The sequence below is a fragment of the Pagrus major genome, chromosome 12, assembly GCF_040436345.1.
Source record: "Pagrus major chromosome 12, Pma_NU_1.0".
NCBI classification, from domain to species: domain Eukaryota; kingdom Metazoa; phylum Chordata; class Actinopteri; order Spariformes; family Sparidae; genus Pagrus; species Pagrus major.
In genome coordinates, this window is record NC_133226.1 from 15,791,020 (window position 1) to 15,805,020 (window position 14,001).

General features: G+C 40.0%; 1 protein-coding gene across 1 annotated transcript in view; it reads left to right on the forward strand.

Moving 5' to 3' along the window:
- LOC141005838 (WD repeat-containing protein 70) overlaps positions 1-9,585 on the forward strand; it is a 42,711-nt gene extending 33,126 nt beyond the window's left edge. The window contains exons 14-18 of the mRNA XM_073477881.1: positions 2,522-2,622; positions 3,119-3,198; positions 4,911-5,027; positions 7,629-7,791; positions 8,823-9,585. Coding sequence (XP_073333982.1) covers positions 2,522-2,622; positions 3,119-3,198; positions 4,911-5,027; positions 7,629-7,791; positions 8,823-8,910 — 549 coding nt within the window. The 3' untranslated portion in view covers positions 8,911-9,585. The remainder of the gene's footprint in view (positions 1-2,521; positions 2,623-3,118; positions 3,199-4,910; positions 5,028-7,628; positions 7,792-8,822) is intronic.
- The last annotated feature ends 4,416 nt before the right edge of the window (positions 9,586-14,001 follow it).

The window sequence follows — 14,001 nt, forward strand, 5'->3', positions numbered from 1 at the left end:
TGACGGGGCAATTTATAACCCATTACACATTTACACTGAAGCATATCCACAGTGGGTAGGCTTCATGATACATACATGTTGACACATGCTATTTCAAGTGTCAGAATCATTACATCTGGGAAAGAGGTTTCGTATTTTTTTTATTTTTTTTTTTTATTTTTTTTACATTTTTGCTAATTTAACAGGGAATAATGCACGGATCTTGATGAACAAAATCAGGCGTATTTAGGTGGCTGGTATCTATGAGTCCAATTTAATGTGGATCCTAGATCTGGTGTTATGGTTTAGTAGTTATGTATGCTTTAAAAATTTGAATGATACAGGGCTTGATAATTTGATTTTGGAATAGGCTTGAGGTATGCGCTAGTGTTGTCAGAAATATGTAATATTGAAAAATATTGATACTGAATATTTGAAAGTGTTTCAATACTCCTTTCCACAGTATTGATATTGATACTAGCTGTGCTTTCTCACTCTCTCTTCTCTCTGACAGCATGTCGACACACACACTGCTACAGTGCCAATAGGCCCGCCTCCAATTACACAGTACACAAGCCTTGCTATATTTATCTTTTAATAAAAATCAAACATTTTATGCCCTCAAATTTGTGTCAGCTTGTCCCTGTGGTATTGAACAATCACACTAGTATGGCCTCTACAAAGTATCATTCTAGTTTGAAAAGTTCAGTTTTATGGTGAGATAATACAGTGTATTTTCTTATATTTGTGTTTACAAAGTCATCTATTGGAATTATCACCTCTGACGAGACCAGATTTTCACCAAATGTGGTGGAAAGATGTACCATGAACCAAGAAAGAACCCATTAAGTTTTGTAGCAGATCTGAATCATAGGGCGGATAGCTTTTTTTCCTTTTTTTGACCTTCGTTAACGTTGTGAGATATGGCATTTGGCCTTCACAGAATATATACCATACATCCTAAAATCCAGTAGTTGGTAGTGAAGTTCAATAGCGACAAGACATAGCCAATTGTAGATGCATGATTGGATATTGCCATGTTGGTGCTGTCCTTGTAACATCCTAATTAATGTTGCTCCAGGACCATTATTGCAACTGACCAATCACTTGGTAACGTCACAGCTTTCCAACTCAAGGGAAAATTATTTTAACATAATTCTAACAGTTTTTGAAATAAATCCAGACATATAGAGCGGTTGTGCTGGCAGATAAGAAGGACTATTGGCCGGAAGTCTGCGCTCTTCCTTTTTAGTTTATACATGGTATCATCTATCTGCTGATGTATGAATAGAATTTGTGAGGCTCAGTGTTAAGCACATCCTGTTTAAAGCATTTTCCAGATCTTTCTATCAATTACGTCTGGCTCATGATCTGGTTGAGCAGATTAACCCTCATCTGTCCCAATGAGCTACACACCACTGAGCTGTTTGCCTCATAGTGTAGATGTGTACAGTATGAGGTTCGTGACAAACTGCTTATAGTAAATTAAAATCATTCACAATCTTCTTACATTTAAGTCTTAATTTGAACATGATCCTTTTTTTAGGTACAATTTTTTACGTGATAACAAAATCTCATTGTATGGAAAGTATTGGTTGGATATACTGGTAATGTTTTGTATGATCACTTCAAGGTGTATTTTATAGTTTTTTTATGTTGTAATATTGAAGTAAAATCAATGCCGGCCATGCTTGCTTTTTCTCTATATAAACAAGTTGTTGTCTTCATACGTGGCTGTCCTCTTGTGTGTGTATGTATGTGATTGTGTGCATGTGTGATTGAGACTTCTTCCCCTGGTATCCTGGTGGGAAGCTGAACAGCTGGGCGCTAAGCAGCTTTCACCGTCACAGACTCTGGACGTCCCGGTCGTAGTCCTACCCACCCCCCATCCTACGCCCCTGCCCTAGACCCCCGCCCCCCCAGATTGCTTACTATGATCCACATAAAGACGTGCCAAACGCTCACCCCCTTAAAAAAAATTCTGTACAGCTTTGGCACATACATCTGCACCAAATGTACAGAGACGTCTATTCGGATGACACTCTCAAACAAGTCGTGTGAAGAAGGAAAGGAGGCACTGCTGCTCTTTACTGTAGCTCACATATCACAGAATGCACAGAGGGTCTTCATCACTTTCCAACAACTGTGTGTGTATGTGTGTATTACTCTCTCTGTCCCTCTTTTGGTCTCACACACACACCTCTGGATAAATGTGGTCACATTTGCGTATTGGCACTGGGCCATCTGTCACACACAGACTGAGGGATCCAGACCTCATCCCAACAACCAAATATAGTCAACTAGAGCAGCAGAGCAAGCTGGGACTGATCCCCACTGTACCACAACCAACCCGGGTCAAACACTCACAATACTCAATAAAATATGAGGAGCAGACATGTCCTTATCTGATCTACAGTAGAGAAAGTCCTTCACAACCTGCTATGTGCTGCTATTTTAAAGTATTGCTTTCCAGTTACTGTGCAGAAAAACCCAAACATTTTTGGTGACCCATACACTGTTTTTGTCTGTCTGTGTATTCCAGAGCGTCATCCGCTGTCTGTGGCACCCAAAACTTAACCAGATAATGGTTGGAACTGGTAATGGACTGGCCAAGGTCTACTATGACCCTGTGAAAAGCCACAGGTATGTTCGGTATTTGGTTATTATATTACTTTTTATTGACAACAACTCCCTTGAAGAGACTAAAGCCAAAAATGAATTTATCCTAATAGGGTCATTGGTACTGATAATGATGTTAATAATTTTGGTTAGTGCAGAGAAACACCGTATAGTTATCTTTGCAGAGGGGTTGCCTGACAAGCATTATCAAGTGTCTTTTTTTTTTCTCTTCACTTTTGCTTCTGTCCAGCACCTAGTGTTTAATTTTGTTGGATGTTTGCGCTTTTGTAAACTTTTTGCATGGTTTGGTAGACAGAAAAAAAATGCTAGAATTTAGAATTGGTCCCAATGATAAATATGTCACCCAATGCATCACAATATCTCTTTTACATATTTAAAAAAAAAACTTTTTTTGGATAATAATTGAGTTCTCTGGCATAAACAATATCAGGCTCTGGTCTGTTATTTTCTATGGGAAACCTTTAAATAGCATTGTTTGTAACATATCTGCTCTTTCCAGGGGGGCTAAGCTGTGTGTAGTGAAGAGCCAGCGGAAAGAGAAACAAGCAGAGACGCTAACACAAGATTACATCATCACACGTAAGTTCTTCCATGTTTGTACTCGAGTACACAAACACACTCACAATCAGCTTTGTCCATACCTTCAAAGAAGCCACCACTTAATGTACTATGAATTTTTTTTATCCCTGCTCTGCACGACAAGGCATGATTGTCGTGCATGATATGCAGTTTCATGCATTGCCTTTTAATCGGTGAACAATTACTGAGGCAATTAAAGTGAAGTGCCTGTCTCAGGGCAGTCTCCAGTTTAATCCACCTTGTGCCACTAACCTATTTGTGCTCAGTGCTCTTCACATAAAAAGGCGCTGTGCGTTTTAACAGCAAAAAAGAGACAAACAATGCCGGCCATCTCCCCAAGTGCGTGATGTGATAAGTGGAGCATATTCTAAGTATCCCCCTTCTTAGACAAAAAGAATAAAACTGCCTTTGTTTACATGCTACATCTCTTTTTCACTCACACAAAAACATTCAAATACACCCTATCTCATAGCGGGAGGGCTTTGTGAGGAATGAGAGGTTGTTCAGGGCTTTCACGGGCCCATTAGCTTGATGCAGTACGGGTGTGGATGAGTGGATGGACAGCCGCAGGGCGATGTGCCACGCGGCGGCCATGTGGTCTGCAGTCATGCCGGATCACGCTAGGGACAGCCGCCTATCCCACATCTGTTGGCGTGATCACACAAACACACACACCGCCCACACAAACACAAACTACCCGCGTACCTGTCATCCCGTCATATCACCAACACACGAGGCTGTCATCTCTTTTGTGCGTGCCAAACTGAAGTCATGAACCTTCAGAAACAGAACAGCTGCCGACACGTCCTCCCTGATTGGCTGCTTGGACCCAATTCAGACGCCATTTACTATTTGGGCAACTGCAGCCTTTTTCAGATGCATCATGTGATTCCATTGCCATGCCAACAGGGTGTGAAGAAGGCAGGCGATTGACTGCCACGAGTGGCGAGTGACGCACTTGATGCCCTGGCACTGGAAAATTAGAGGGGACAGGAAGCAAGTGATGGCCCATTGAGAAAAGCGAGGGAATCTGTTAACAGTAACCTTTTTGCTTAATGTAGCGTGGAGGAGAAGAATTAACACTGAACAGCGACAGGGCTCCTGAATGGAAAATCACTTTATCTAGCCCTTTACTAAAGTGTCTCTTTGTAACCCCCGAGGACAAGAGCAGGGCATACACTCACTTTACACACACACACACACACACACACACACACACACACACACACACACACACACACACACACACACTGTCTCCTTCGCACACACCTTTGAGGGCACTCATTCACACTTACTCATGCACACGTTCACTCACACTCGTGGATTTAAGTGCTGGCGGCCTTTATTGTGATAGTGTTCACAACAGTGTGAAGAGCGGCAGAGTGATTGTCTGAATCTAAACATGGGGGATATAATGAATATGTTGGTGTGCACTATGGCAGAAAGAGTACACAAGTGGAGAGCTGCTACCAGAGGTCAACAGGTGCTTGTATTTTAGCGTAAACGACATGTATCTTCTGCAAGTTGTAGTAGTTGAGATTTCTGTTATCTCAGAGTTCACCTGTCTTCATTTAGCTTTTCAGTATGTGGACGGGCTAGAAACACTGAACATATTGCCAGGTGCCCTGCCTGCTTATTTGTGTGACTCTGTTTTGTGATCTTTGAGTTACCTAAGCAACTTGATTATCCTTGTTTACCCTGCGTGTCTCCAGCTCATGCCTTACCCATGTTCAGAGAGGCCCGGCAGCGGAGTACACGAAAACAGCTGGAGAAGGACAGACTCGACCCAAAGAAATCTCACAAACCTGAGCCTCCTGTGTCTGGACCAGGTAAAGTACTTTTTGTTTTTTTATCGTTTTTTTTTTTTTTTTTTGGTGATAATAAATTCACAGAATAAACAAAAAAAAAAAAAGAAACAAAAGAGTCGAGTCCAAGCATAAACAACTAATGAGCAAAACCAAAAATGCACAACAAATACTACCATTTGAAAATACGTACTGTATAGTAACGAGGTACCGCTACAGCTCTTTTTTTAAAGTGTACTGTTAGTCATGTTCTTAACTGGATGAATGCATGATTCTGTTTAAGGCAGATGTACAAATCCACAGTTGTTGATGTGTTCGGCGTTACGCAATCCAGCTGAAGTCGGGGACTATAGCAGCGCTGCTCCCACTTGGCCTCTCATATTCATCGTAGCCTGCTGTTGCCTCATATTTTTTAACTGCTGGGACAGAGTGATGCATTTTGAACTTTTTCTGGACCCCATGGTCCACCAGTCTGTCTATATTTTAAATGCAATACAAGCTTTCACAAATGCCACACCTATGCATGGATACAGTTTGTGCTGAGTTCCAATAAGCCGTGGTGCCAAATAACATTTCCTGCTTCACTTTATTCCAGCTGGCTCACTGCTGCTCACTGAGTTTTATTGTTGTTTTTTCACTTTCTGTCACTTATTCCTTCAGTACTATGTACTTACAAAAATCTAATGGTTCCACAGTGCACTACAATGTGAGAATGAATTCTCAGAATGAAAAAAAAGAAAAGAAAACATCTTTAAAACATTTGGAGCATCAGAACAAGTAGCCAGATCCTTAGAAAGTGGGTCATGAAAGATTATGAGAAATGAAGCTGAATTTAGAACAGCTACCAAACAAAAAAAAAAGCATTCACAAGAAGTTTAAGTAATAAAAGACTTTACTAACATAATGAAAAAAAAATAGGAATCGTTAGTGCGCACTTTTACGTTGTATTGTATATAACTATCAAAAACAGAGTCACAGAGGTTGAGAGAAACACACATAATAGTCTGCAAATGAAAATGCAGGTCCTTTTTATGAAAATAAATCTAAGTACTTGATAGCAGGCCAGTGGTTTTTAGACGACAGGCTGTCTTTTTATTGTTTATCCTCATGTAGAATGACTTTGCATAAGTGCAAGGTAATGTTTGGTGGTTGGCTCGATGCTTACAAGCAATGGAAAGAGGTGCCTCTCAATCCCCCAAACAACCTCACTGCCTGACTACAGCAGGAAATCCCTGTGTGTTTAAGAATAGGGATAAATGTGTGTTTGTGTGTGCGCACATGCATGCATCTTATCCTTGATCTTTTAAGACAACTGTAATAATGTCCCCTCTAGAAAGCCGGACGTTCTTTCCCCCAAAAAGCTCCATTAAGTGCAGTCAAATACAGCCAACAGCACAGAGGTACTGTAACAACAGGAAAGATCACTGTCGCTTTTATGCACCTTTTTCTGGAGCAAGACTGCAACAAGTGTACAAAAACAGAATTCTATCTGCAGTAATGAAAAACTCAATGTAATAATGTACCAATTATTAAATACAAATGTGTGGAAAAGTATGTTAATGAGTAATGGTCGAATTTTTATCTAAAGACATACAATAAAAGGTTAAGTAAGGTTAAAAAAAACAAAATATTTTTATGGGCTTTAGTGGCTTTAGTGGTAGATTTATTGTGAGTATCTGTCTGGCCATACAAAAAGGAATAGTTCACGATTTTAGGATCTATCTAAAGCTTTTAGGTTTATTAGCTTTCTAAGCTGAGAGTTACACATGATCATGAAAACTATAATCAGAGGGAAACACTCTCCAGACTTCAAAAATGTCTCAACTAGCTCCTCTATAGCTCACTAATTAACATGCTGTAACCAGTTTGTTCAATCTGTACACAAACAGAAAGTATGATGTCCTATTTATTGATGGACAGCAGTTGATCTATCTGCCCAGGCAATAACAATTACATTTACTAAATAAAATACTATAAATGAGAGATGATTTATATCAGCGTTGGGCAATCTGAGGATTTTAGATCTTCAAGGTCGATGGTTTCACAAACTACATTTCAGGTAAATCTTGTGGAGATTGTGGTATTTAATGCCAAAAGTGAACTAACTCTGGGTTAGGGTTAGCAATATTGTCTTTAAATGGTGCAAATGGATATAGTCTACAGTATTGTATTACACCATTGTAAATGAGGATACGTCCTCAGTGGTTCTTCAAGGTAAAAATAAATAAAATTGGATTAAAAATTATCTTTAAATTCAGAAATAGACTTCGCCCACCCCTAACTTGCATAAAACATCACTGAAATGCAGCATTCAGCGGATTCGGCGGCAAGCGTAAAATATAAAATCCTGGATTTCACAACTCTCCAGACTTCTACTATTTGCTTGTCTTTGAGGCCAAGTGATGTCACTGTCTGTAGAGCATAGTAGACAACAGATGATGACATAGTCTAATATTGGCTAGTCTTTGGTGCCAGTGAGTCGTGAGTGTGTCACGGTGTAGTCATGCACTATGTTGTCACATTTACATTTTAAATATTGGAACCAGCCTGTCATCCAACATTAAGAAGTTTTGTTTAATATGAATTCTTAACTGTTTCTAATCCAGTGATCATGTGTCCTGACAGGTCGTGGAGGAAGAGTAGCGGCTCATGGTGGCACTCTGTCTTCATTCATCGTGAAGAACATTGCTTTAGATAAAACGGACGACAGTAACCCACGAGAGGCCATCCTACGCCACGCCAAGGAGGCTTCAGATAACCCTTACTGGGTCGCCCCGGCATACACAGTGTAAGAAAACCTCATATCGTCAATTGTAAAAATATGAATCATTTACACTCCCTGTCCATCTTACTGCTCGTCTCTTCCTCTGTCACCCTTCTTCTCTTATTTCTGGGCTTGCTCTCATTAGCCGACAGTGTAAGATGAGTATTGGGAGTGCTGTGCATGCGATTGCGATGGTACTTGGGTTTCTTCCTCCTGGTGTGACACATAAATGTTTAAAGAGTTGTACGGTTTTACACACTTCACACTGCAGGAAGGAGAGTAATGGACAGCTTTAGATCACTATCAGACTCAGACAGCTATGTAAGCTTGGAACAAAGCTATGAGCCAAATCAAACAGTCTGTTCCACATACTGCAAGAAAACGATCTATAGTTAAAGAAGATATCCTGGTGATAAACATTATAGAAGATAAATCTGATAAAGTACACCATTAGGGCCTGGTTGTAGAGCTCTCTCAAGCAGCAGGGTGATAGTCTGTTCTTTTTGCTTGACTTGGAGTTACATTAAACATCAAGCTACTGTCTTCTGCTCCATATAACTACGACATCAGCAGCCTGAACGTAGGGCTTACGATTATTTTCATTGTTTATTAATTTGTTGATTATTTTTTTCTATTAATCGATAAGTTGTTTGCTCAATAAAATGTCAGAAGATGTAAGAAAATGGCGATCAGTGTTTCCCAACACCTAAGATGACATCCTTTAATTTCTTGTTTTGTCCACAACCCAAAAATATTGAGTTTACTGTCAAAGAGGGGAGAAAGAAAAATTGAATTTTTACTTTTTCTTCTTAAATAAAAAAATCTGATCATCAAAATAGTTGGGGATTAATAGTTGACAACTTATCGATCAATCATCAGCTCTACTGAATTTCCTTAAGCCTCAGTTGGCCCAATAAAAGAGATTATTTGTTCAAAGATTCTAATATTTAACTTCTTAAAGCTCTGTTTCATCTGGTTATTGTCTTTTAATTTGCAGTTCTGGAAAAAAAACAAAAAACAGTTAAATCATTTCCCCCTTTTTATGAATCCTTTAGGACCCAGCCAGAGCCCGTGTTTGCAGAGGAATCCGAGGAGGATGAGGAGGCCGAAAAGGAACCAGAGTGGAAGAAACGCAAAATCTGAGGCGCTTCAACAGCAGCTCATTTTAAACAGGATCGCTGACAGAGTGGGCTTGTGGTTGGATATACAGCACCACAAGGTCTCAGGATCAATCCGAGAACACTGAGTTACTGTCAGAAACTGTGCATGGGAGCCATCAGTTAAATGACTAAATTTTACAGCCTCTGTCCTCCCTTAGTTTTTTTTTTTTAAGCGTGTATGTATTTATGTGAGTGTTTTTTTTTACTTTATGTGGGTAACACATAAATGTGAAGGCATTTTCACTGCGCAAGCACAATATAATTTTATACAGGTTTACGTTCCTCTCTTTCCAATTCATCAACCACTAGAAGCTTTTTATGTCCGTTTTGATTATATAGACTTTATTTTCATCATTTCTATTGTCCTCTCCTCCCACATCTCCAGAGTTTGCTAATGCCTCATAAATCGACTCCAGACTTTGTGGTCTGGGCTGTTCATCAGCTATGAAGAACAGTTTTCTGGTTTGTAAGTAGTAAATTCTGAAGACGTACAAACAATTCCAGCCAGTTGTTTTGTTTTTTTTCTAACTAAAGTTTACAGTTTTTAAAGCTGTACACTTTCCCTGGATGTGATTCAGCCATCTGCTAATTTAGGTGTTTTTCTACATACTGTATTTCACCTTGAAACCTAAATAAAATCATTTGTATTCTCTTGTCAGATGGTGATATGTTTTATTTGAAGTGAAGTGAATTGATGGATCTATTTTTACCAGCTGATCAAAGGAATACTTCTGCCAAATAGTTTTTTTTTTTTTTAATGAGGCGCTTGGCTCAAACCCTCAGATTTACTGTACTGTACACTCAGTCCTAGCGAAAGCCGGTGTTTTGATTCACTGCTTTAAATAAAGTTTTTATAAGCCACTTTTCCCACAATTATTAAATCTGTAAAATTTACTGCAGGTGCTGTAAGTTCTAATTAATTCTAATTCAGAATAATCTTATTTCCAACCTTGAGTTGCAATCATCAACAACTACTTTCAAGGTGAATAATGAGCTTTTACGCTCATGCTCCAGTACAAAATTGTGTCATATTTCTAGGGGCACTCACTCCCTTTGCAAAAACAAATAGTAATTACCTATAACACAGTGGCTAAATTTGTCTGTTTTCTCTTTGAATCCTTTGAATGACTTGTACAGTGTTTTAAAATATTTCAACTGACAGAGAAAATCACAACATTCAGAGCTAATGAAACCCATGTTCGTGTCCTTTATACATCTCTCTGGAATGCAACTTCTGCCTACAGCAACAAACAATGTGAGTGCTCTTGTTAAGTACAGCTACTTTGTAACAAGAGAAATTTGAGTCACATGGTTCATTCGTATGTCTCAATTTAGAATTTTACCAGCAATTTAGCTAACCTCTAAGCTCTTATATGGTAAAGACATGGAAAGTCTTTACAATCCACATCCGTAATTTAGCTGATGGTTCCACTCAGCGACCGACAATGGGTGAAACTTGTAACGCAATGTTAAATGCCTAGCCAGCCAAACTTACAAGCAGATAATCAAATGTCTGAGTGTCCTGGCAAACATCCTGTGGCAATAAAATGAAAAAGAGACAAAGACATACCAGGGCAAGAAATATGGAAGGACTGAAACAGTGACTGATGTTTTTAAGAGCAACTAAAGTGGAGAGTTGAGAGACTGGCTTTGTGGGAGAGAGGCTGACGTCAAGCTCGTCTTGAGAAGAAGAGTTCTCAGCCAGCAGCAGGAGGTGAGGAGTGACTGCTGTTTGATTTAAGTGGGACGGTCAATCTACCACCATGGGATGAACCAGTTGGCTTCCAGTGGGAGCATTTTAAGATACAGACCTGTTAAAGGGTCAGTTCATCCAAATTTCGAAAGAAACATGTTCCTACTTAGAGTACCTGTAGTGCTCCATCTATGTAGTTAAGCTATTTCTGTGCTGCTGAAGGTCACAACTAGTTTTCATTGGAACATGTTTCTACTCAAGAAAGAAAGAAAACTTTTTGTGCGGTTTGGGGGACCTGACCTTTAACTTTGTTAACAAGCAACCTTCAACTACTGTTGGCCCCAGAGGTCATGTAGGACAAATCACACTCAACTTGACAGGAATAAACAAGTAGGACCCCCAAAGGGCAGTATTTCAGGTTTTTTCTTATTGTCAACAAATGCCATCAACAGACCACAACCAAGAAGTTGGTTTGTCTTTCAACACTTTCCAACTTCCATTCCATTGTCTGTGGCTTTTAATAACAAGTCTGCTGGTTTCTACTGAAGATGCACATTAAACAGGTTAAACCTGCCTACCAGACTTCTTTTGCCAAAATGGTGCGGCAACATTTACAACATTAAGATATCATCACATTTTAAGTTGATATGGTAAACTTATTTGCAAAGAGTTGCTTCTTTACACATCCAGCATTTACAGAGCGACATTCACTCATGTTTCTGGCCATCTGGTGAATGAAAGTCTAATATTTACCCTTTTTTTACTCATATCTCAATTTATATCTGGCTCTTCAGCTGCAGGTGAAACCACTCAGAACATAAATAGTACCAATCTACCGAGCATCAGTGAAATCAGTTAGAGAGGCGTTTGCACAAAGCCCAAATGATGCTAAGAGACAACATCTGGCAAAAGATACAGAAGTATCCGCTGCCAGACTACAGAGCAGCTTCTCTCAGGCTGAGACGCTCCTCAATGCATCCTCCGCTGTATGGAATGGTTTGTCGTTATTTTCCGTATGTAGCATAAAGGAACTAAACTCAGTTTCGTTTTACAACCCTGATGTTGTAAAATGACAAATAAATGAACCATTAACTTTTAACCTTTAAATACTCCACTGTGTTCACCAGGTAGTAGTGCACCGGGTAGCATGCAGAGGGGTTTTAGAGATCTGGACACAACACTAAAGAGGACAATGAAACTGAACCTAAATATTAACGTTGTCAGCCATGAAATCCAAAAATGAGCTGAAAGACGGTACAACACTGCGTAGAGCTGCAGTTTTCCAAAGTATAAATATGGTGTCATGTTAATGGTTAGTATTCAGAGGCCTGAAATGCTTTGGAAATGAGATTATGAAGACTTGTGAGTATTGAAAGAATTGAGACTTGACTTGGACTTGCCCCCAAAAACTTGAGACTATACACACACCTCGAGCCCCTGCTTAATGACTCACTGTCTTTACTGATGCCATTTTCTCATCACCATTTACATATCTTCGTTGCACAGTGGAAACATTCTCGAGCGCCTTGATTTACAGTTCAGTGGCCCTTTACGGCTATCTTTTGTTTACTGTACGACCCTGGGCTCGTGTTCAGGAATGCAGAACAGGAGGGGACGCCACACTGTAGAGGCCACCTCTCAAACCATCCCCACAACACTCCATTCAACCCAAATTTTCATCCTCAATTTTACATGATGCTTGTGTAAACATAACCCCGACAAATTAGCACCATCTGGCACCGGTGCATCATTGTACATGGCAGAATACCAGGAGACGTTCTCATTTGATAGAAACAAGTTTAATTCTGTAAAAAGTTATAAAATGAATATTGTACAAAAATAAAGTTTGCCGAGAGCTTTGGTTCTGTAACACGAAACAAGTGAGACGACATGACAGGTTTTTCACAGAGGCGTCAAACACAACAAGGAGTGAAAACAAATCCAATCCTTTCTTCAAATATTAACACTGAGGATTCCTTCTCATCTTTACCTTTTGCTTGTTTACCTTTGCATCAAAACCAGAGGACTAATCGCCAAGGAACAGTTGAGCAAACAGTCGTGAAGATGAGAGGGCTAGTGGTCACAGTTTACACACATTAATGTATGGTATCGAAGAGTAGCGAGGCGCTCCGAGGCTTCTGGGAAGTCTCCTAACTGCACATTCTCATCTGGAAAGGCTTACACAGGAATCAGTTGTTAAAGGGGAAGATGATCCAATTGATGAGGTATGCTATGATAAAAGCTAGAGTTTTTTTTCCTCCCTGTGTAGTATTTGGCCTAAATTCAGCTTGATGCAGTGGATTTGTTCTGTGTGCAGGGGGATTACACAGTAAAGCTGGCTTGCTTGCTGCTGGGTGGGCACAGATACCTTGGTCCCTAATCCGTGCTAACATCAAGACCTACACGAGGGCTCTCTTTGTTCCACTTAAAACGATCCTCTCGCAGGGTCTCGGTGGGCACAGCAACATGCTTGTAAAGAGCTTCCTGGATGTATATTCCCATATAGTTTAAGGATGCACTCGGCTGAACAAGTTATTACGTGTAGAAAGCATGTTGAGCCTGCCCATCGTCTTTCCTCTGTAATTCCAAAACATTGCCTTTTGTCGAATCGTCTAGTCTTGAGATATTTACATCGGTTAGCGATGACAGCCGCTACAGTAGCTAGATCTTCCTTAAACTGCCTTCAACAAAATGCCTTTGCCAGTGGGGATATTTGGTTAAGACTCATGTTAGAGGATCACTTTCAAATCCCCTTTCAGGGAGTAAGACCTGTCTGTCAGAGTCGAGACAGAAACACAGGCAGTCCTATGAACTTTAAAGCCTATTGGGACAGTAACCGTTGCAAAGCCTTTGCGCAGACTTGGTGCAAAGCCAGAATGAGGTTTCGGGTAACGTGCGCTGATAGGCAGGCATTCTAGCAGCTTCAGTACTCTGTGTCACAAAGGATGGATCCTCAAAGGCACCTACTGATCCTCAGAAAGACCACTACTCTCATGATGAATTGAGATGTCAGTTAAAAGGTGATGTGACATTAAATCTATTCTGGATCAGTCATTTGAAAACAGCAGCAAAGAGTCGTTTGCCTCTTTGAAAACATACAGTATAAAGATGTGATAGTTGGATGAGGAGTCTACACCCAGGTGTAGTAAGGAGAGAGCAATCCCTCCTGTCTAAGCATGGTCACACTGGGAAAAATGAGGTGAAATACCTAAAAAAAAAAAAGAATCTGCCCTGTTGTCCCTCTAGATGCTCCAAAACAACAGAACAATTCAATCAAAAATCTTCTATTGGTCCCCTCCTCTGTGTCTCTATCTACCCTCCCATAACTTGATAGCTAATGATGTTCTTTTGGACTCATGAATTGAGAAATCCTGGAATCTA